The 25010-nt window shown below is 45.1% G+C and overlaps 1 protein-coding gene across 3 annotated transcripts in view; it reads right to left on the bottom strand.

The window, feature by feature from the left end:
• Nucleotides 1-25010, bottom strand: part of LOC126547186 (heat shock factor protein 1-like) — a 157922-nt gene that overhangs the window by 115761 nt on the left and 17151 nt on the right. For all 3 annotated transcript variants that reach the window (XM_050195073.3, XM_055062810.2, XM_050195074.3), the window contains exon 3: nt 5076-5197. In XM_050195073.3, coding sequence (XP_050051030.1) covers nt 5076-5197 — 122 coding nt within the window. The remainder of the gene's footprint in view (nt 1-5075; nt 5198-25010) is intronic.

Raw genomic sequence — 25010 nt, 5'->3', positions numbered from 1 at the left:
CCACGTGGCGCGCGATCAACTCAGGAAATTGGTACTTGGCCGAGCCATCCGGGACAAAGCAGAGTTCTACGAAGCCCTCTGACGTCGGCACTGAAAGCTGGGCGGTACCGAGAACTGTCCGGCCTTTTCACCTGTGTGTGAGTGCAACACGAACATTTCCGTCCACGGGGCCATCGAACGTGTCAGCCTTTGTGTGTGTAGGCTCGAACGTGTGTGCTCGTGTCGTGCTCGTTGTCGGGAGCTGAGTGCTCCTTGTCATGCTAGAAATGAACTAGTGAGCTGTGTGCTCGTAAGCTGTTTGCTGTATGTTAGTCTTGCAGGCTCCATATGGGAGTCGCGCTAGACTGCCAATGTATATTGCTTAAACTGTTAATATAAAAATAAATCCTGTTCACCGAGTTCCTCTCTACGACCTTCAACTCCTTCAAATGGTGGCAGCGGCGAGTTAGTCCGACGACTCCTACATCTGGTCGACAGCGGTAGGATCGTCCGACGAATCTAATAACTGGTGGCAGCGGTGGGATCCGACTATGGCTCCTAGATCGGCCTACGACTCGGGAGACAGCAACGGCAGCTGACGGACGTTGGCACATGGTGACCGACCGGCATCCTGATCAAGTTGGAGGCGACTTGAGATTGACCACCTCTTGCAACTGACTGGATACGGCGGGGAAGGACTGGTGATATGGTGCTGCTTCAGTGGGTAAGCGTTTGGTTTTGGCTGTAAGATTTACCAGGCTTCAATTTCTCTGTGTTTTTGGATTTGATTCGCTGGGGATCTTTTACTTGCATTCTAATTTGCGTGGGTATCGCAGCAAGTATTGTGTGACAGCAGAGCCAAAGCTTAATGTAGCAACCATGGTCCTAATGAGTTTGACGAGAGCTGACCTGTTGTGGTTGTGTGAGGAGATCGAGGTGTACATAGAGGAGGACTTGACGGAAGCAGAGATTCGTAAGACCATTCTCGAAAGTGACAATGATTTGAAATTCATAGAACAAATGGGCAAACGAATTCTAAGCAAAAAGCGGGAACAGGAATCAATTAAGCAAGAATGCCAAGAGCGCGAGCGAAAACGCCAAGAGCGTGAGCAAAAACGGCAGGAGGTTGAAAAAGAAATTGCAGCAGTAAAGAAACAGATAGAGGGTTTGCAGCAGTTAAGCGCACGAAGTCAACAGCGGCTTGAGAAATCTGTAGGCTGGACGCAGCAAAAGTGTGAGGAAGTAGATTGCAGATTTTCGTCGAAAGCCGAGAAAAGTAGTAGTACCTGTGAGAGTAGCAGCACGTTCATAGGTGAACTCGAAGTGCTAGCAGCTAACGAAGCCTTAGTGGCAAAAGAGGCGGTTAAAGGCCAGAGTGAGAGCGACGAGGTGCTGTGCCAACAGAGGACTGTAGAGACAGCTAGGCCAGCTGCGAACAAATTGGCACAGTTACCGCGCGTGTGCGTCGCATCTCATGGTAGCGAGGTCGTTAGCAAGGTACAGAATACTACGGACATGACAGATGCGAGCACCCATGTCAGGTCAGATCTGCGTGCAGAAGTGAAGTGCGAGCTGGACGATGCAGTTGAGAATAGTTCTCGGGGTGGCGAGCTCCGTAGCTCACGAGAGAACAACTGCATTGTTCAGGGATCGGTGCGGCTCTCCGCCAGTCTAGATAGCCTAGATAGGGATGATTCAGTTGTTAATCATTCGGACTGTGCGTGTGAGACAGCGATCGATACCGACGGGCTGTGTGCAGATGCACAGCGTGAGCTGGGCAATGCAGTAGAGGGCAGTTCGCAAGAGTGCGAGTTGCATAACTTGAGTAAAGCCTGCTGCATTGTGCCAGAGCCGGTTGAGCTGTCCACCAGTCGAGGCAGAGAGAATGTTGATTTAAATGAAAATCAATCCGACTATGCGGGTAAGAGACCGATCCGGGCCGACAAGATGTGTAACGGCCAGCACGAGGCGCGAGATGACGGCATGAAAGAGAGTTCGAGGAGAAAGCGCCGCAGAAAGAAGCGCCGAAAGGATCGGAATGCGGTGGCTAATGTAGCGAAGCCAAAGACGGCGACAGGCGCGAAAAGGCAGGGCGCGAAGAAAAGACAGGTGCGGTCGTCACGGACGATGTTGACGCATCAAACACGTTCGAGCCACCGGTCAAAAGGGGACCGAGAAGCATGTTCTGCACGGACGCGGACAAAGGGCACGGGGCAGTTAAATTCCTCGTCGTTCCGTCGTTCTCTTCGAAGCTCAGCGTGCAGTACAAAGAAGCGCAAGGTGGCAAGACGAGACCAGGTGGGGAGTAGCGACGCGGTCAATCGAGCACATGCTGAAAGCGAGGCGCGAGGACGCAAATTGGCAGGGGACTCTAACGTCTTGGGGGAGCTGATAGTGAGTCAGCCCTTTTGTTGTTCCTCGGCAGCCAGAGTAGCTTTCAAACCGCAACCACCTCGGGTACGACTCAAAGTATGAGTCAGACGTAAGCGTTTGGAAAGGGAGGCCGAGAGCCCTTCCGTAGAAATGAAGTGTGTTGTTTTTTATTTTTGAACATTTGCAAATTTTCGCGATTTGAGACTAGGATTTCTTTCAATATGTAAGGTATGAGCTCTGTTTATGATTTGTTTGAGAAGCTCGAGATTTGAAAGACGCGTTTTAAGTAAACCTGTAGTCTCGCGAGGTGTTCATTAATAAGTATATAGGCTTTCTTTTTGTGTATGCGTGAGTAACCTGAAGGTCAAGGTTATCGTTGAGAGGCCTATCGTAACGCGCGTGTGTGTTATTTAACCTTCTTTCTTTCTAAGTGTTTTTGAATTTTCTAAGGTTAAACGCGTAGATTTTCAGTAAGTGCGTCATTTGCACTGAGAAGAGCTCTTAGGTCCATTAACGCGTGTCCTGTGCGGACGGAAGGAAGCAGAACGTTGATGACTGGGTTGCTCGTGTGTGTTGAGGGCAGCCGTATTCTGACTTCTCTAGTACGCGTGCGTAGAGCTAGTTATTAGAAGACACATTTGTTCGAAGGTTCCTCTGTGATGCGTAAGTTACGCAAATTTGGTTGTTTGTTTAAGGAACGTGTCCTGTGTGGACTAAAAGAACAAATGTGAGTCAGCGTGATGAAAACTTTGTATGATGCAAGCACGTGTTCAGAATAGGGACCTCAAACTTAGCGCGTCTGTGATGACGTACCTGTGGAGTTGGCCAGACGGTTCAGTGGCAGCAGTACATGAGATAAGTACGCCACTGTGATAGGGTAGGAACAGGCTGTTCGCGAAGTTAGGCTGCTGAAGTTATGTTTGAGTATTGGTGTTTGAAAGGCTTCAGTTTAATTCTGCGTAAACCTTTACTCTTGTGCAGCGCGACGGTCGGGTTTGGTCGAACTCAGGAGGAACGTGAACGCTCGCTTTGGCGGCACGAAATTTTGGGGCAAAATTTGGGATTCCCAGTTGAGTGACTTGCATTGGAATTGTGATAGGAGGCCTGGTGGGTTAGCAGCTGATTCCGGGCGTTTGAACGCTGAGCGGTATTGTGTTGCCGGGTCGGCTCTTCCGTGCCAGTTGTAAGATGGTTGAAGGCATTCCAAGTACGCAGGGGTTGCAGAGAGCAAAGCCATCATCTTGCTCGCCAGCCATTCTCTTCCTGCCCAGCGGTTGCCAGCACTGGCCAGGCGAGATTTTCCGGGCCATGGAGGAGCTGTTAAGAATGGCCGTACGGGGTGGCAACGTGCCAGCTTTCAGCCCGCTGCACGTGTTCCAAGCCCACCAGACGGGGCGCCCTTCGGAGAACTGCGAAGAGCCGGCAGCCACGTGGCGCGCGATCAACTCAGGAAATTGGTACTTGGCCAAGCCATCCGGGACAAAGCAGAGTTCTACGAAGCCCTCTGACGTCGGCACTGAAAGCTGGGCGGTACCGAGAACTGTCCGGCCTTTTCACCTGTGTGTGAGTGCAACACGAACATTTCCGTCCACGGGGCCATCGAACGTGTCAGCCTTTGTGTGTGTAGGCTCGAACCTGTGTGCTCGTGTCGTGCTCGTTGTCGGGAGCTGAGTGCTCCTTGTCATGCTAGAAATGAACTAGTGAGCTGTGTGCTCGTAAGCTGTTTGCTGTATGTTAGTCTTGCGGGCTACGCACTGGTTCAGTGCGTAGCCTCGCCGCCAGCGGTTTCAACGATACAAAATGTAATGCATAAGAAAAGGACACAGAAGTTCATTTGAGTTGAACAGCTTTTAATAAAATAAGCAAAACAGAACTCGCTCATATTCTGTTCTAACAGGAACAAATGCTGTCTCGTCGCACGCTGCCATGTTGTTCCGGATTGGCTAGGCATTCGTCTTGGCCAGCACTGACTTACAACACTTTTACAATAAAATAATATTTTCATTTTTTGTTGAGAAAAAAGATAGTTCTTCTTATTTATAATACGATGTAAAATAACCTTTTAGAATTTTTTTTTCTTTTTAATCACCATATTAAAGAAATACGCTCTTAGGCTGTCGCCAATTTTTTTACTGCGTGCGCGCTCTGTTTTCCTGTTTAGCACCATGTAGCCTAAAGTGTCACTCAAGGTCCCGAAGTGCACTCCCCGTAAGTGCACTTAACTTGCCCGCTTGACAGGGGTACAAGTTGCATTGAAGAGATTCTCACATATGCGGACCTGTGATGTGATGAAAAAGCGACCAGTTGTGTATCTAAGGGTGGTACATTTCCATTTTTTGTGCTCCTCGGCATGAAATGGAATTTAAAAAAAAAATTTACTGTCCCAACAGTGTCTCTGCAGCTTAAATTGTAACCCACTTTGTAACAGAGTGAGGCAGTATTCCTTCAACACAGATCACCACTTTATGCAAAGGACAAAAACAAATGTACTGGCCACACTTATGCAACACAGACCTAAAACAGCTATGATGGCAGTTTGCAGTTTTTGTGTGCTATTACCACAGCTGAAGCTCAACAGCAAATAAGTGTCAAGTAAGAAGGGTAAGAGATTAAACTTCATGGTCAGAAGTAGAGTGCAAAAGCACCAATCAAGAGGAGAAACAAGTCAAACTGCAGCATGACAGAACAGCTGGTGAAACTAGAAAAGAGCAAGCAGTATTTACCTTTCGCTTGATGAATTCTAGCAGACATTCTTGACCCCGAATGAAGAAGTTATGGAAAAACTCTATTCCCTCTCGGTCTGACCTTAGACCCTGGTCTATGTTGGCCACTTTGCGAAAGCCATCTGTAGGAAAAGAACAAGATTAGTCCATTTCTTAATTTTATATACCTCATAATGGCCTTGAAAACCAAGAACATTCAAAAATCAGTGTTTGGCTTATAATAAAATTATTTTCATGTATTTTCACTTCAACAGACTGTGGTACAAAATTCAAAGAAGATACCTGAAAAATTATCACATGGCAGTATTTGCATTAGCCGTACCACACAAAATTTTAAAATTTGCCACTCTAACTGCTGCGACAACTTGTGTCAGTCAGAATTTCGGAAGGAATATAGCACACAAATTTTCGACACTTGCAAATTTTATTTTATTGTTTTATTGTACGATGATAAATTCTAAAGAAAATCACCACTCTGTGTGCAACTAAATTCAAATACCTTTTTATTGAAAATCACAGGATCAAGAATAAAGAAAATGCACTGCATTTGAAATATTGTCCTTTTCAAACATTTGCTTTCTCAAGGAACCAAATAACACTTGTGGAGTGACCTCAAAGTTGGCAAAACACACCCTCCATGAAAATGGCGCCTCCACCTGAAACAATTTCATAATAGTTGCTTTCTGAAGAAACAAAGTTCTGTTCTGTGCGTTCTGACTCATATGTGCACGATATATAAAATTATGAAGAATTAGAGATGTGAAATATACAACCTGTTCCAGTTTTTCATGGAACTGCCAAAAAGAAAAGCTAAAGTCTACGTATGTTGGGAGCAGAATTTTAACTTCATAGCTTTGCACTAAAAACTGATATCAATTCTGTAAAGTATACATTAGGTCAATTGAATAAATACAACATATTTGTTTACGCCTTTTTTTTATACTAGTCTCACACTCCCAAGTTTCCCAACGGAATGGTATATTTCAGAATGGTCTATAACATCAATTTCACCAACTTTAAATGTCCCAGCAGATGCAGCTTAAAGAATTGTTATAGGCTTTTTAAACATATGCTGTTTTTTTTATTGCTAAATTACACAATTGTAAACATGTCTCATATATACTTTAATTCTGTGACTTTCTGCTGCTTTCGTAAAAGTTCGATGGCCTAAAGAAAATATACCGTATTTACTCGATTCTAACGTGCCCTCGATTGTAACGCGCACCCGTTTTCCGCAACCAACAAAAAAGTTTAAAAGAAAAAAACGCTCTCGATTGTAACGCGCACCTGCTTGCCATGACCTAAAAAAAGAAAAGTCCTTTACAGTGCCGCACACCTCACTTTTTCATACAGAAATACAACTTTCTCTCATATGAAAAAAAGATTTACTCCCAATGCAGTAAAGTTGCGATAAATAAAAAAAGTTGCAGTTTCGTCCAAAAGGCGAAGCATCAATTACGATAGCAAATTAGTAAACAGCAATATGAAAAGTAAGGATAGTAGTTTTATCGGCCCGTATAAACTTTTAAACATTCGCTTGCTAGCTAAATTAACAAGCATAGCGCCATGCACACACAAGCAAACATGAATATGTCTCACTCAATGACCACGGAAACTCTTTATCAAAACGCTGGAGAGAAGAAGTGCGGTAGCAGGAGCTTTGTGCGGCCTCTTGCTTCAACGTAAACTAAGCGACGAAAACACAGCACGGTGCGCCTAGATGTGTAGACTCTTGTGTCCGTCACAGATTGCTTTCAATATAGGGGCTGCGCAGTCGCGCTGTACGCAGCAGCCGCTGGTGTAGAACGCCCCCCCCCCCCCCTCCGTTTGCACCAGAGCCGCCCGCAAGTTTCGAGGACTCCGAACGCCCGAAGCGGCCCGATTTCCACCGGTCCCTGCACACGTGATCGCTTTCCTTTTAATTGCAGCTTTGTGATAAACTAGGCATGTCTTTGCAGTCGGCACTTCCATGCTGATAGAGCAAACGCAGAAAACGGGAAGACAGACAGTGCAGTAACCTAAGCCAAAGGAAGCATTGCCTAAGCACATGTACAGCAGCAGATGGAGGAAGCTACGGCAGCTAGGCTCGAAGCGTGTACGAGGTGGCCATTTTAAAATGCCGATGGCGATATGGTAACACAGGTTTAGGGTCGTAGTCGATTCTAACACGCACGCAATTATTGAACCAGTTCTTTAAAAAAGAAGTATGCATTAGATTCGAGTAAATACGGTATATATTTTTGACAGACAGTAGATTTTTTACCTTTTCTAATGCAGCAAATCTCATGAAAATCAGTTTAGCAGCATTACGAACCCACTGCCCCTCCACGTGCTGGTGTTATGGTGCTTCTGTAGCTAACTGCAGCTTTCATGCAACCATGTGTCTGGAACGCACCACGTGTTTTCACCAAAAAAATTTGTTCTGACAAAACTCAATATTGTAACTAAACCATCATCACTGTATTCTGCACTTCGCCATGCACTTTCACTGTTGAACACGCCTGACAAATCCCATATTGTTACTCAGCTACCCCAGCACTTGCCCTCTTACATTTTATTTGTGTTTGTTCTGTACTCTATACCATACTTTTTCGAAATCGTGTCTGCTCTTCGTTAATTAAATAACCAGTTGTTGCCCGTCTTGATAGTACCTCAAATAGATGCCAAGCAATATGATTACTATATATTGTCACGAAGATAACTAAGATGGGCTCGCCCAAAGAGAATAGCCTTCTTTAAAGGGACACTAAAGCGAAACAATAAATCAGTTTAGACTAATGAAGCATTGTTTGAGAACCCTGCAGGCAGTCATTTAAAAAAAATAGTTTATTACATAAGAAAATGAAGGTCCAAGTATCAGTGTTTGAATTTCGCACCGAAACCCCAGCGCCGGTACGTCAACATGACATCAGGGATTCCGAAGTATGTTTTCGCATTTGGGCTCGCCGAAAAAGAAGAGCCTTCTTTAAAGGGACACTAAAGTGAAACAATAAATCAGTTTAGACTAATGAAGCATTGTTTGAGAACCCTGCAGGCAGTCATTTAAAAAAAAAGTTTGATTATTAGATAAGAAAATAAAGGTCCAAGTATCAGTGTTTGAATTTCGCACCGAAACCCCAGCGCCAGTACGTCAACGTGACGTTAGGGATTCCGAAGTATGTTTTCACATTTGGGCAGCGTTAGCTGAATAAAGGTTCCCAAAACTTGCCATGTTTAATATTTGGTTCCTTTAGAACACAATGTAGTCAATCTGTACCACTATATATAATTAGTAGGCCCTAGAAGATGCCATCAAAATCTAAGACGTCACAGCCCCCAGGTGCAAGAATTTAAGTAGGGATCGCAACCCGTATTTCGTTCTTGCGCTTTTTCTGGCTTACCAAACGTCTTATCGTAAGAGTGGTGCTTTTGGTGTTGTAGAACGGTAATTTACTGATGCAGAAGAAATAATTTTTCATTTTAGTGTCCCTTTAATGATGGCCGACACCCAAAAAACCCGGCACCACAACTGCACCCTTCGTCGTCTTCTCTCTGGCGATCAGTGCCTGTAGTGGACAGCTGACTTCTGGCGATCGGGACTCGCAGTGGGCAGCTTACTTCGCGTCATTACTCCCCACGTGGAAAGCAACCGCCCCAGACGCTGATCGTAGGGAGTAAAGGGCGACAAAGGACGCGGAAAAAAGTTTATTAGAGGGACACTACAGTTCGATCTGTACTACGAGGAGAATCTCTGCTCATGGCCATGGTCGGCTCGACCTCATAGTAGTACTCTCAGGGACGACCTCGTAGTTCACGTCGTTGAGTCGCCTAACAATCTTGTATGGGCCAAAGTATCTGCGCAGTAATTTTTCCAACAGCCCCTGATAACGGATGAGCTTACAGACCCAAACGTAGTCGTCGGGTCCGTACAGGATGTTCCTTCGGCCACTGTTGTAATGGCAGGCGTCATTACTCAGCTGGAGGCGGATGCGGTTGCAAGCAAGCTGCCAAGCCTCTTCGGCCTTCTGGACGATGTCGTCAGCATTGTTGCTTCTTTTTTCGTTGTTGACCAGGAACATGGCGTCTAAAGGTGTTGTTACGCAGCGCCCATAAACAAGTTCAAATGGTGTGAATCGGGTGGTTTCCTGAACAGCCATATTATATGATAATGTCACATACGGTAAAAGTTGGTCCCATAACTTGTGCTCTACGTCAACGTACACCGAGATAATATCGGCGATAGTTGTATTGAGGCGCTCCGTAGGTTCATTAGTTTGTGGGTGATAGGCCGCAGTCTTCCGATGATTGGTGTGGGTCAGTGCGACGATCTCCTGTAAGAAGTCAGCAGTAAATGCAGTCCCTCGATCGATTATTAAGACGTTAGGGGCCCGTGACATAATACGATGCCATGAACAAAGAACATGGCGACTTCTGTGGAGGTTCCAGGGGGTACTACTTTTCTTTCTGCGTACCACGTTGGGTTAGTCCTTTGCGACGATTACCAATTAGTTGCCTGCGGACGACATAGGGAATGGACCAAGAAAATCCATTCCAACCTGTTCAAACGGTGCTGGAGAAGGGTCCAGGGAATTGCAGAAGACCAGCTGGTTTCGAAGGTGAAACTGCGCCGCTGACAATCATGGCAGCTTCTCACGTAGTGCTGAACGGACGAGAACAGCTGTGGCCAGTAATACTTCTGGTGTATGTGCGCTAATGTCCTGGCGAAGCCAAAGTGTCCGGCCCACGAGTCGTCTTGACAAGCTTGCAACACTTCGCGCAGTGAAACTGGGACGATGAGAAGGAATGTTTCTTGGCTGTTTTAGAAGTTCCTTTTGTAGAGAACATTGTTGTGGAGGCAGTAAGAAGTCAGTCCTCGTGACATCGGCCGTGGGACAACGTCGCCTCCCTGGAGGTGTAGGATGAGGGCAAGCAATGTACTGTCTGCACGTTGGAGGTCAGCTATCTCAACAGTGCCTACTACAAAAAGAAGCGAGAAGTCTTGCTCTAAGTCACTTGGCTTCAAAGGTATAGGTGCATGTGAGAGGCAGTTAATGTCGCAGTCCTTCTGTCCGGATCAATAAACCACTGTGACATCGTGCTTCTGAAGGCGGAGGTTCCAACGAGCAAGGTGGCCTGAAGGGTCCCCAAGAATTCGCAAGCCAGCACAGTGAGTGGTGGTCATTATTACTTGAAAAGGTTGGCCGTACAAGTAGGGGAAGAACTTGCCGATGGCCCAAACAGCGACGAGGCACTAGTTTTCAGTCGTGGAATGGGTGACCTCCGCCTCTGTCAGACTGCGACTCGCATAGGCTACTACTCATTCAGTACCGTCTTGCCACTGGACGAGCATGGCAGTGAGCCCAACGTTGCTGGTATCTGTGTGTCTGTGTGGATTTCTGTGTCAGCCTTGTCATCGAAATGCACGAGCACAGGGGCTGTTTGCAGTCACTTCCGAAATTTTGTAAAGGCTGCTTGTTGCTCATCCGTCCACTCGAAGGGTCGATCTCGGCGTGTTAATCTCAATGGTTCAGCGATCCATGAAATTCCTTCGACAAAATGATGGTAGTAAGCGCAGAAACCTAAGAAGCGTTGATTGATGCTGGATAACACTGCAGCAAGTGTAAACATCTGTCATTGTTATGCTTACCACATTATGTATGATGTGCTCGGACTTCAGGATTTCACAAAGTGTCTGCAAGATGGGTGCCCCCGGCAGCATGACCCCTGAATTGAAACAGTGACGTGTTGATGTGAACAACTTCTGCAGTGTGTTGCGTGTCAAGGCACGCACATCCTCCATAGCATCGGTCATCATTCAGAAGCTGCGCACCTTGTGAACACGCGCCCACTATCCCCGAAACAATGAGAACTCCTAACCATAGCTCCACTGCCATGCCACATGAATCCAGAACGAGGCAAGGAGAGGCGACGCCAGCAAGTTGCCTACTGCAAGAGGTACACGGCAAGACACCCTGACGGCATATACTTCTACGTGATGCTAGCATTGGTGCACGGGGCTTCGCTATAGCAGTCGTGACTAACGACCTCCAAACTGTACAGGGTCGTCCACTCTTAGGGTGAACACGGTTCACTGTGGCCGCGCTCCACAGGTCGCCAGTGCGTCCGGCTCGGCGGCGCATCGAAGCAAAGCGGCGCAGACGTAGACAAACCAACCAAGGGGAGGCACTTCGCCTCATCTGCTACAGCGCTGGAGCACGCCGCTCTGGCTTTGCTGTAAAGTACACTTCGCTAGACCCAGGTGACTGAGCGACCGAGACGGCGTTGCGGGAAGGCGCACTTCGCTAACTGGAGCATTTTCCAGCTGGTTCGGTCTACAGCTTGTGAACAGCCTGCTTAATCAATATACAATAACAGAAACAAGCTTCTCACCACATAAATCACTTAGCATGTTTTTTTATAAGTGATGAGGGTAAAAATAGTCATTTTTTCGCGCTCTTTATTAGCCTGGGGCATAGAGGCAATGCTTGATAGTCGTGTCAGAGACGTCACCCAGCCTGAGGCTGTTCTTAATTTCCCGAACGGTGGAGGTCGGGTTTGCAGCAGCAGCCGCCACAACAATGGTCATGTATTCAGCTTCAGTGGTCACTCTTTGTCGGGCTTTATGGGGAGCATCCGCAATTCTTCAATCCTTCTTGTAAACCTGGACGATTCGATTCACAGTTTTCAGTGGCCTTTTTGTCATCTCCAATATAACCCATTGAGAATAGTTTTGTAGGCACAGATCTACAATGCGTCGTCTTTCTGTTTTCCGGTACACACGACATGGCTAGTTTACAAAAGTGCACCAGTGAAATAAAATTAACCTGTACTGTTACAGCGTTTTTTATCCCTGAAGTGCCATGACAACCAGCAACCGAACAAAATGCAATTCATCATGCAAGTCGACAGAAATACGTTTAGTGGAAACACCTCTGGTGTCTTTCGATTTGACGAGTCATCCCAGAATCTTTGACTCGTGAGCGGCCAGTCACTCACTTGAGCAGCCGTTGGCTGCACCGCATCATCATATTAAGCTAATATGGGGTAGCATGACCTAAGCAAAAAAAGAAAAGGGGAGCGGGGGGCCTCGGTGGTAGATCCGGCTAACGCCCATGGTCAGTTAAAAAGTAGACTGGCCCGACCACAGCAATCTGGCTTGGGCCGGGCTTGGCTTTTACAAATGTCGAGCCCGTTTGCCAACCACCGGCATGCTATCGACAGACGACACCGGGCCGGCCTCATGACCGCCGGTTTAATTATCGTGGCCGCGTTCGTCCAACACACGGACCGGCCACTTTCCCACGACGGCAACAGCATCGCTTGTTCGCGGCAAGGGTTCCTGTGCCGTATTCATATTTGGGTTTTACCCACTCAGCCCCCCCTTGCCCTAACGCCTAAAAAAAAGAAAAATCAATTCGTCCTTTTCTCCAAATTTATCCGATGCCCACCTATATGGCGTAACGCAGAGGCCATGTGTCGCTTCGGTACGTATACCGCACGATTAAAAAATATTTATATGCTAGTGAGAATATGCATATGGCCTATTCCTAGGAAGTACTGAAATGAAATAGAAGCGAACAATGACTTAATTACCCAGCAAGACGTAATTTAAGCTAGAAAACAGACATGTAGATTATAGATTTTCCACTCCAATTACCTATTCAAAACGGACAGAAACAGCATTCGCATGCAGCGTGCATTGACTCCAAGGAGAAAAAAACAACCAAAAAAACGACGGCGCCACATGTTTTACTTCACCTAATCAATGTAATCACATAATTGACCAACGATTCCTCTAAATGAGAATGTTACTTCTCGCGTCAGGGAGCCGTCAAAGGAATGGCACCGCTTTGGTGATTTTACCCAAACTGTGACAACAAAAATGAATTTTGTTTCTTTTACAGGATGTAGAAAGATGAGAAGGGGGAGTAAAATTGTCGCTAAATCAGTTGCTATGCCGGGAAGAGAATTTTCCTATATCGCATAAAGTGCTCCATGCACCCCTACCAGCGACATTAACGCGTCAATAAGAGAGTCGAGAAGTAGTGGATGTGACTTCTTAGTTGCTATCGAAGTAATATTATTGCCCTCCTTAACGGTAAAATCGATGGCAAACGTGATGATGCATGATTGAACAATCGCTGTGAAATTTATTACGGGTTTCGGTCGCTTTCTTAGGCCAATTAAGCAAATTCGTTTTAGCATGAAGACATGCGCGAAACGGCACGCTAGGCTCATCAAATCATGACTCCAACGAAGAAGAGCGCGCCTAATAGGCTTCTCGGTATGCACTACACCAAGTGCTGTGAGAGTAAAATAAAATGGCTCCAGCCTAATAAAGAGAGCGAAAAAATGATTGTATTTTTACCCTCATCAATTATAAATAACATGCTAAGTTATTTATGTGGTGAGACGCTTGTTTCTGTTAATGTATATTAAGCAGGCTATTCACAAGCTGTAGACCGAACCAGCTGGAAAATGCTCCAGTTAGTGAAGTGCGCCTTCCCGCAACGCCGCCTCGGTCGCTCAGTCACCTGGGTGTAGCGAAGTGTACTTTGCAGCAAACAGCAAAGCCAGAGCGGCACGCTCCAGCGCTGTAGCAGACGACACAAAGCACCTCCCCTTGGTCCGTCTGCGCCTGCACCGCTTCACTTCGATGCGCCGCCGCGCCGGATGAACTGGCGCCCCGCGGAGCACGACCACGGTGAGCCGTGTTCACCCTAAAAGTGGATGACCCTGTACATACAGAGGTGCTCCCAGAGACAAATCCGACCTTAGCGGAGCTGACAGCCATCGCAATCGCGATGAAACACATGCCCCTAGTAACTCAGCCTACCCAAGAACCATATTTACCGACTCCATGGCAGCTTGCAGCAAACTTGCACAACGATCTCCCTGCCCACATTTCGACATTTATTCAAGAGCACCTTCAGGGTCCTTTGGAAATGATCTGGATACCTGGTCATGACGGCCTGCCGGGAAATGAAAGAGCTAATCAGTTCACCTGCGAGACTTTGAACCAGGCACCCTGCATTCCGTGACCAGCCCAGATGAAAAGGTGGGCTCCCCTGCTTCTGTGGCCATATCAAGAGGCAAGGCGCAAGTTCCCCAAGCTCAGCAAAGTGCTCACCCGTGAACAGGGTGTACTGATTTGTCAGGCCCAAACTAAAACACTCCATACACCAGCGTGAATGCACCTCATCCGCGGCCTCTTACCTGAAGATCCCCCCCCCCCCATGCCGATACTGTGGCGAACACCCGAACACATCCCACCCATATCCTCTGGTCCTGTGGACCACCCCCATCTCCCCTGCCTGCCCCTACAAATCTTTCCCCAAACCCCATGCCGGGTGGCTGACAGAAGCAGCCAGCGCCAACGACCAAGGTTCCTTGTGGCGTTTATCAGTGCTGCACTGAAGAATGCCACAAGCGAGGCTCTGGACTGAGGGCCTTTCCACCACACCACCCAACATGAAAATAGTTTTTTCTCTCTCTCTCTGCAGTGCGTTGAAGAAGGGGATGCCTTCCTATCAAAAATTGTCACCAGGGACGAAACCTGGGTTCACTACCACCAACCAGAAATAAAGAGAGCAAGTAAAAAATGGCACCACTCCTCATCACCCAAACCAAAGAAGTTCCGAACACAGCTATCAACAGGGAATGTTATGCTGACCCTCTTTTGGGATGAAAAAGGCATCATCTAGGTGCACTAGACGTCGCGAGGGACTACTATCACTTGTGAATCATACTCTGACCACCTCAAATATAATCTTCAACCTGCAATCAAATCGAAGCGCCATGAATTGCTGTCTGCAGGTGTTGCATTGCAGGTGTTGCAGCATGACAATGCATAACCCCATATGGCCCGTGTAACAGTTGCGACAATAATAGACCTGAAGTTTGAGTGTCTTCCGCATCCACCATACAGACCAGACCTTGCCCCAAGGGACTTCCATATGTTCGGACCACTGAAAGAAGCCCTGGTTGGCAAGAAGTTTCATTCTGATGAAGAACTACACCACGAAGTGCACAAGTGGTTTTCCACTCCCAAACGAATTCTTTTCTACGGGAATACAGGCGCTTTGTAAGCGCTAGCAAACTTACTTGGAGTGTGGAGGAGATTATGTCAGAAAGTAATAAAGCTTTGTGCTGCGTGTGTAGAAAAAAAATTTTACAGCAAAGCTGTAAAATTTAGCCTCTAGCTGGTTGGAATTTTTTTGTGGCATGCTCACCCAAAAATCAGCAACTGTAGAAATGGTTTATGGTTGAGTTTCCACGTAACAGAATTATGTTTGCTCATATATTGGAATTACAATGTGATGCTACTGAGGGAGACGATGCGAAGAGGTAGCCACCGTAGCCACTGTTTATTTAGGCCGACCGGCCATGGTGCCGCGGGATCTCCAGAGCGGCCGACACTGCGGCCACTCAGGTCAAGCGCAGTAGTGCGTTCTATTCTCGCGCTACCTGCATGTGAGCCCATCTTCTTCACCCGCTTTGGAGGCGATAGTCATGCCGCTACACTATCATGTCTGTAGGTTGAGTGTAACTCGTACTTTATGAAATTTGTGGCACAGTTTACTTTGAAAAATTCAATTAGTTCAATAATGCATTGCGCCAAGTGGCCTACAAGAATGAGGATGCATGCCGCACTTCTGCACATGTGCGTGGGTGCGTGACAAACGTGTGCACACAATGTATCTGTCGCACAACATGTGCTGCCACCATAATTAACATTATGGCAAACACTGTCCAACGACAGTGCAGCCATGGCAGCTGGAAAAGGGGTTTGTGTTAGAGTTTCCACATAACAGAATGTTTTCTCGTATATTCAAATTACAATTCAATGCTATCATGCCTGTAGGTTGTGTGTAAGTCGTACTTTATGAACTTTCTGACATTTTACTTTGAGAAATTCAATTATTTCGATAACGCATTTGCAGGCAGAGGGCCTACAAGAATGAGGATGAATGAGGATGGACCTCGAACAGCAGCTGAAAAAGAGCTTTGTCTTTCAGTTTCAACAGAATTATGTTTCTCGTATACTCGTATTACAATCCGAAGCTATCATGTCTGCAGCTTGTGTGTAAGTTGTACCTTACAGATTTTCTGATGCAATTTACTTTTAAACATAAGACAATAAGACACTTGTGCGTGGAAGATGGCCTAGCAGAATGAGAATGTATGCTGCACTTCTGCACATGCGCATGCGCGCTTGGTGTACAGGGTCCATTATGAAAGTAATGCGCATTTTCTGGGAAAAATAGATTTATTGACCAGACCTGTACAAATGGTTAAAATTCTTCAAAATACTCTCCTCCTGCATCAATACACTTGCGGAGACGTGTCTGCCACACCTGGAAGGCACCCTGAAAGTCCTCGATGGGAACGTCTCTCAAAAACACTGTAACGTGCTTTTGTATGTTTTCCCCGGCCTCCCAATGCTTTCCTTTTCTTTCCTTTCAGCGCTCTCTTCAGTCGGGGAAACAAAAAAAAGTCGCACGGAGCCAAGTCGCGACTATAAGGGGGATGGGAGACTACCGGGGTGTTGCTCCGGGCCAGGAAGTTGGTAACGATGATGAACGTGTGGCTGGGGGCATTGTCATGGTGGAGCTTGACTGTGTCTTTGATGTCAGGCCTCATGCGCACGACCCGGCATTTCAATCTCTTGTACACCTCCAGGTAAAAGGCTGAGTTGACAGTTTCTCCCTGCGGTACAAACTCAAAATGGACAATTCCTCGGGCGTCAAGGAAGACAATGAGCATCGTTTTGATTCGAGACTTGCTCATTCGCGCTTTCTTGGGGCGGGGGGTTGATTTTGTGTGCCCCTCGCTTCTTTGCCTTTTCGATTCTAGGTCGTACTCGAACATCCAGGATTTGTCTCCGGTTACGACAGAGTTATTTATTTATTTATTTATTTATTTATTTATTTATTTATTTATTTATTTATTTATCTATTTATTTCAGAATACTGTAGGCCATTGCTTGGCCCAAGCAAGAATGAATTTACATTGTTACATAACCAAGAAAATAAAATTGATACAATATTAGCAGTACACGAATATCAAAAGAATAAATCAAAAGAATAAAATGATACAATATTGGCTGCACACGGATACGAAACATACATATTATCAGGTAAGTAGACAATGTAACGCATCAGAAAAATCTTGCGGGGAAAATACAGATGCCGGTAACGAATTCCAATCTTGCACTGTTTTAGGGAAAAAACTGTATTTAAAACTGTTAATTTTGGCAAAAGGGGAGCAAGTGAATGCTCATGAAAGCTCCGAGTCCTTCTCACTAGAGGACGCTTAATGCACTCTCCAAGCTGGAGCTTGTCTTTTTCTGTTAAACTATTAAACAAGAATATCAATCAATTATTCTGTCTGTGGGTTTTTAGTGTGTGAATGTTATTTGAGATCATTAACTGCGAGGGGGAGTCTTCCCCTTTGTATTTTCTGTATATAAACCTAACCGCTTTCCTATTGACTTTTTCAAGGATCATTATATCTTTTTTCGTGTATGGGTCCCACACTACTGAAGCATATTCAAGTAAAGACCGCACACAAGTTATGTAAGGCAATTTTTTTATGTGTGCAGGGGCAGTTTTTAGCTTTCTTCGTAAAACCCATAGCTTTCAAAATGCAGCTGTAGAAATATTAGTAATGTGAGCCGACCATTTTAACTTATTATGAAGTGTTACACCTAAATATTTATATTTCTCAGCTTCCAAAATCATGTTGCCGCGAAGAAAGTAAGGACGCAAACTGGGAGACTTTTTTTCTAGTTATACATAAGAGAACAGTTTTTTCACTATTAAGTTCCATAGCCCATCTCAGACACCATTCTTCAATGGCAAAAACTGCTTTTTGTACAGAGCTGTGGTCAAGTTCTGATGAAATTTGTTTAAACACAACACAGCCGTCTGCGAATAACTTAACAGAGACATCTTCAGGAACAACCGTAACTTAGTTAAGAAAGTCCGGCTCATTCTGAATCAAATCCAACAATTCTTGACAGCGCAAAACTCGAAGTTCTTTCTGATCTTACGTCACCACTTTCGGCACAAGCTTCGTGCGGACCTTCCGCAGTTGCAGATCCTTGGTCACTATCCCATGTACCGCAAATGTGGACTTGTGTAGGGCAGAACCCTCGCCAGATTTCCCGACTGGTTTCACCGCGCTGCCATGAGTAGTTGCGTCATAATAAAATAATGCACATTACTTTCATAATAGACCCTGTATGTTGCTTGTGTAATGTCGTCTAACATCAGTTTGGGTGGTGGTATTTGTCTAACGTTCATACCATCTTTGCTGGTCATCCACTTTCACAGTGTGGAGGGAGATTAAAAAAAAAAAATACATTTGTGGTTTTCATTCAACTGACTCTCGTACTTTCCTGACACGATCGCCAGTGCATCATGTATATGCTATACTTGTTTGTTAAAAATGGCCAAACCTGGTGAAGGGCCATTTCAGGAGAGAATTGCACCCTAGATCAAAACTTCTTTAAAACCTTAATTGTTTGAGGTATGGTGCAGAAGAATTGTAAATATATGCAATGCTATGTGCTTATTTCAAATACAAGATCTGTTATGGTTTATCTCCTTCGGTCACAATTTTATGCAAGATTCCTTTAATTATTTACAGCGAAGATTAGCAAAATATCAGTTCCTCAAATCTTGCTAAACAAGGTTATCACGGGCTTCTGTATGATCAAAGGAACACAGTAACACTAACCTTATTCCTATGCCTACTCTATGCTGCATTTGACAAGTCCTTTGTAGCACTGTGGAAGCTGCACGACTCCTTAGCCAAAAGGAAGGCCGAATGCCTCTCGAGATGTGTTCATCTGCATCGCATCATCTACTCATCGCCACAGTGATTCGCGATACACGATGTGAATGTGCAAAGATCTTAACACGTCACATATCACTGTAACATATATGTACCGAGAAAAAATTTAACTTTCTAATTCTGCCAATAATCGGACAGTTATGCCCAGAACCATATTCCACTGCAAGCGGATATTACCTGTCCATGGCTCGTACCTTCGGCCACGCTGCAAATGACATGGAGTATGGAACAAGAGTTGTGAGACTTTTTCACCTGGAGCTTAACTTCGAACTCTCAACACTCTTGTTCTAAGGGAGGCAGAGCAATAAGGTTGGTTTAACTGCATCCCTTGAATCATACAGAATCCAGTGATACCCTGTTTAGTGAAATCTAGGGAAATCTGAGGAGTTGATATTTTGCAAATCTTTCCGTAAAGTTAATTACATGAAATTTGCATTGAATTAGAACCAAAGGAGGTAAAACAAAAACCGACATCATATTCGATACAAGCGCATAACATTACACATATGTGGAAGTTTTCAGCAACACACCTTGAAGAATAAAGATTTTTTAAATTTTTAGTCTAGGGCCCAGCTTCTCCCAAAGCTGTACTTGAAATCGGCAGCCTGGAAAAACTGCATCTATGCTTTCTTTTGAGCCACGTGAAGCATCTTCAGCAGTAAGCACAGCTTTTTCCTTCCTTTGTAAAGTACAGTGCATGCAACAATGCCTCTCATGCAAAAAATTATTCTAAATTCTCAATCCAGTCAAGCTCAGACAGTAAGGTATCCATGCCTCGACAGATTAATTAGCAGAGGTCTGTGCTTTGTGTTACCAGATATAAAAAAACATGGCATGGAGACCTCTGTTGACAAGCATTTTCACAGACCTGCCTAGGCAGTATAATGGGCCTATATGCAGGGATCAGCATTTTCATTTTTTTTATTTTTCTCACAATTCATCAAATTTTTCTCTATTTTTATTCTCACATGAAATGTTTTTCAGTTAATACATTTCTCAAATGAACTTTCAACAGATTTATTTGAAGAATTTTTTGTATCATGGTTACAATTTTTTTTTACAGTGAATATCGCTATTTATGGTGATGCTGAAATATTCTGTATGAATCCATATGCTGCTCTTCAGCACAGTAGTTGCATCCAATGCACAGAATAACAAAGTTTTAGAGAATGAGCCTATAGCAAGGGCACAATGCCATAAGGCAATGTGACTATACCATAATCAAGAGTGAGTGCATGTAACATAACGCAGATACAGAGCTCCAACAAATGATGCAGAAAAAAAATTACAAGCTACCATAACTGGACTCGCCCAGTTCATTCACTACAATGACCGCAGCAAGATTAAAGGCATGGGCCAGGGGTACCCTAACCCCTCTATGTAGCATCCCCTCCATGCTTCTAGCTTTTATTACAGCGGCAGGCAAATGCATGTACACGTTTGCAGCTGCAGGCCAATTGCTGTTTTAGCTCTCTGGTAAATTCGCTTTCACTGACCTCTTTTGGTTAGTGAAACCTCTTATACTTTATCAAATAGGTTTGATTAAAAGAAAGTACTTTTGTTTTCCCATTTTTCCTGTTTGTAGAAACAGCGCTGAACCCTACCTAAAGCAATTATTTTTTCAAATAGTGATAATCGAATTCTCTGGAATAAGAAATTTTAATTCATATTTGAAATCTCAAATACTTGCACACCCCTGGCACAAGGCCCACACTTTGTCAATAAAAACATTTATTCATTCATAGCTGTGCAGATGCTTCAAAATGAATGGTGAGGAAGGTGTGGTATATACGTATGATCCAAAAATTGACTCTGAAAGCACGCATATTTGCTGTGCCGCTGTCAGAATATTCATTTAATAGCTGAAGTGAAAAGCAAAGTATGAATCAAGACTTTCAAGCATTCATGATGACAACAGGCATATAAAACATTATCAGCAACAACTGATGATAATAAAATGCAATACACCATCAATGTTCTACATTAGGTAGGGGCGAGACCAGCGCAGGTGTATGTTCAAGAATTGTAACGTTCTGAAGTGGTGGACATTCTTCTTAAACAATGAACCCAAAACTACAAAATTCCTTCACTACAAGTAAAGGAATTCTGCTGCTATGGTCATGAGCAGTGCTGGCTAACACTTTAAATGCTAGATTTGGTACACATGCACAAATAGTCAAGAAAGTAGATGGGAAGGCAGCTGCTGCTGAAGCTCCATTATTAGAGCATCACACACATTGTGCAGAGGTTATGGGTTCAGCTCCCACCAGCGGTAAGTAGCTTCTGCATCCCCTTTCATCCTCCTTTCCCATATTAATTCAATATTCAATTAATTTCCGCTATGCTTTCTATTGTCTATTGGCTTTGTATGGTCCACAAGACGTGACAGAATAGCAAGCATGCATTTTGTCTATATAGCCCATGACACCTAATTTTCTAACTTGATTTATGCATCACTAGTTAAACGGTATGCAGGCTGGCAAAACTTGAGTAAATTTGGTGCCATAGAAAATATTTAAACTTTTTTTTATATATCATGGTTGAATCGTACAGCAGTCCGGCAACACTGACAGCTGGCGAAATGAAGTTCGTTCTGTGTGGCCAATATTTGCACACTGAACAGTAACACAAGGGTTCTATGCAATGGCGATGCCAGGGTCCTTGAACACTTTTCATCTGGTCATGAAACTTCCACGTAACGATATGTGACAGCTTCATATAGCATCCGCAGTGTACACACCGCAGTGCTGGCGGAAGTAGGTGGACTGCAGCAGATGCCGAACGGACACCACCGGCATTCCGTGTGTACACTCGCTATTGCGTAAGGGTTGACTGCCGGTACCAGACTATGAATATTGTCAACACAATGTGCAAATTGCTGCCCTGTTTCTGTGCAGCGTTCAGAAACTAAAACGCAAACAATTTTGAAAGTACAATGCTTTGTTTCATTTCCAGGTTCAACTGTGTTTGGAACAGCGGCTTAATCCATAATTCAAACTACACTTGGACTACTGACTACAGAGCAAGTTCCCTTGCACTTTTATGTAAATGTGCATAAAAATACCTGCGTTTCAAACTAACGAAGTCACCCAACTGATTAACTAACCAAGCAAATAGGTGATTACTACAGTAACATGTTTCATGAGAAGATTAAAAGTACTGAAGGACCCTGGCGACGCCCCCGCTCTGCCATTGGGTGCCAGAGTGTACTGAGCAAGAAGATCCGGCATGGCATACACGTGACTGCCATGAGCAGTGGCCCTGCATTTCTTGATGTCACACACGCTATGCCAAAATGATGGTAGCTGTCAGTGGCAGGGAGTTAAAGCAGGTCTTTCAAACTGAAACCTTGGGTAAAAATGTTCAATGAGACCCTCTCTCTCTCTCTCTCTCTCTCTCTCTCTCTCTCTCTCTCTCTCTCTCTCTCTCTCTCTCTCTCTCTCTCTCTCTGCATGTACACATATTTGCCCCTCTGCTCTCAGTTACAATGATGAACTAAGATTAGTTGGATGACAATGTCATGGCCTCTTCAAAGACACTAAAAAGTGAAATGTTAAGTGCATTTACACTGAAAGTATTTGAAAAAATTATGCAAATCCCACGCACTGTGGGAATCGATGTAAGCGAAGCTTCCTGTGCTGGATGCTTTGATTGACAATAATTAGTGGTGATGCTGACGGCTCAAGTTTAATTTCATCAACATTTAGGCTAACACAAGAGTGGTGAGTTGATGTTAAACGTTACCTTGCGTGCACCACTGCTGTTTGTCTGTGTACTACACAGAACACACATGGAAAGGCTTTTGCTTGAGGCGCTGTTGTGTGCCATATTTTATAACCTCTGAGAAGGTTGAGTGTTGTCATTTCCTCACATGGCACATTACATTGTGGCAGAAGTATTAAACTTGAATTGGATTATGGGGCTGTACGTTCCAAACCACACTCGGATTATGAGGCAAGCCATAGTGGCAGACTCCGGATTAATTTTGACACCATGATGTTCTTTAATGTGTCCCTAAGTGCACGTGCATTTTCTATTTTGCCCCCGTCAAAGTGCGGCTGCCACGATTGGGATCAAATCCAGGACTTCTAGCAATGCCATAGCTGCAAAGCTAAAACAGCGGGCACAGAAGTGTTGATTTGACGGGCGACCGCTTGCGTAGTGTCTCCTGGACCCTGCGGTGCGCTTTAATTAATGCGGCTCTGTTTCTGCATGCCCCGCGTAAGTTGCCCACTTGACAAATTTGCATGGCGTTTATTGTTCAGAAATAGCAGCAATATACTGTACCGTACTTTGAACTTAAGCTTATCCTGTTCCTCCGCGACCGCTGTTGTATAGTAGTGGGGTTTCCTTGCCTTCTCAGTACACTCTAAATACCGCCACCCTGGCCATTCCAACAGCAGCGTGACGACAGCCAGGAGTGGCCATGCATGCACCGGCCACTTGCCGGAAGCACCGAAAAGCCGAGTTAGAAGCACGAAAATTACACGAGAAACCGTGCGGGAGGCACCGTCACGTGGTGTGTGGAACGTGAACGACTGCACTCTTTTCAGTGTATTTTTTTTTATTTATTGTTTCTGCTTTTCTGCCACCATTTCTCCTGCCTCTGCAGACTGTCCCTCCAATTTTGATAAAGACAACTAACATCTAACTTCATCGACCTACAATCTTTTGTATTCTTTTGTTTTGTTGTTCATTTCAGTTCGGTGCCAGCCATGGTTTTAACTCTCCAAAAGTTTATTATACTATCTGGTAGTTGGCACTGCTAGGAGTGCCAAGTGTGTGGCGGTGGTCTGTGTGTGTCATATATGTGCCACCTGAGAATTGGTAAAATGAAGGTTGCTTTGCTTATTTGAGCCACCGAGTGCTTTGATATACTAGAGAGATCACCAGAGTCATCGATATAGCCTGAATGTGTGTGCCTTATGACCTCTCCGCATTGTGGTGCTGAATGGGCTGCCATGACGATGGCTGACAGCTAGGCCTAACTGTTGGTTTACTCGCACCTCCACTGTAGACGCACACCTGGAGGTGAGATTATCAATGATAGATGGCGCTAGCAGCATGATCATCATCATCTCATCATCAAGAGGTGGTGCTAGCTGCACTACTCTGGACTATTTTGCGCACTAAAATGGCAAAGTATTCAAACCAAAAACCTTCTGCAGAGACCCATGTACAATTTGACAACTGCATGAAGTGGGTATGCAAAGATGAGCTGGCTTCGACGACACACAGGCAGCCAACGAGGCAGACCCGTTTGTCTGCAAGGCCTGTATAAAAACTCGAAGTGGTGCTTACTCAGCTGAGAGGTGCGGAAACAGAGTTGGGAGCATTCAGAGCAACCATGCACCAACAAGAGGCACAACTTCTCGAGCTGTCATAAAAATTTTCACACTGCACCGCTGCAATGGCAGAAAGGATCCATGAAGATTGAACAGATGACAAATTGAACAGCGCACCATCCAGCGGCCCTGGCAATGCTAAGAAACCCGATCACCAAAGCGACAAATCTCGGCAACAGACGGCTATAAACGGAGAAGTGGTGGCTATCGCTCAGGCATAAAAAAAAAGTTTGAAGGCACAGGTTCTCCAAAAAGCGTTGTGCGACAAACTGCCCTCGTCGAGCAGTCACAGTTGTCCGCAACAGTGATCAAGCATTTCACATCGCAAGCCAAAAGCACCCAGAAAGCCAACCACAGATGCCACCAAATGAGCAAGTCGGACTGAACAAGCAGAGTGATTCTACTGGGCGACAGCAATGTGAAGCAGGTTGTGCAGGCCCTCAAGTGGGAACTGGGAGACAACTAACATGTGACATTTCACCCTGCCAAGCATTTCACAATGAGTACAGAGCGCCAGCTTCGTCCTTGCAATGGGAAAGCAGAGTGCAACAGCCAGCAGTAGTGATCTTGCATGCAAGAGTTCACAACATCCTCCGAAGGGTCGAGACAGAAAATATAATTGCAGCCACTAGGGAGAACATCATTCAGGGCCGTGATTTTTTAGCGATGCCTTTTCAGATACTAATGCCTTTCAGTGCGTTTCGCATTCGTGAGTGGTCAAGAGATGCTCTGTGTCAAATGCGGTCACTCA

The sequence above is a fragment of the Dermacentor andersoni genome, chromosome 1 (assembly GCF_023375885.2).
Source record: "Dermacentor andersoni chromosome 1, qqDerAnde1_hic_scaffold, whole genome shotgun sequence".
Classification (NCBI taxonomy): Eukaryota; Metazoa; Arthropoda; class Arachnida; order Ixodida; family Ixodidae; genus Dermacentor; species Dermacentor andersoni.
This window is presented reverse-complemented; position numbering and strand designations above follow the sequence as displayed.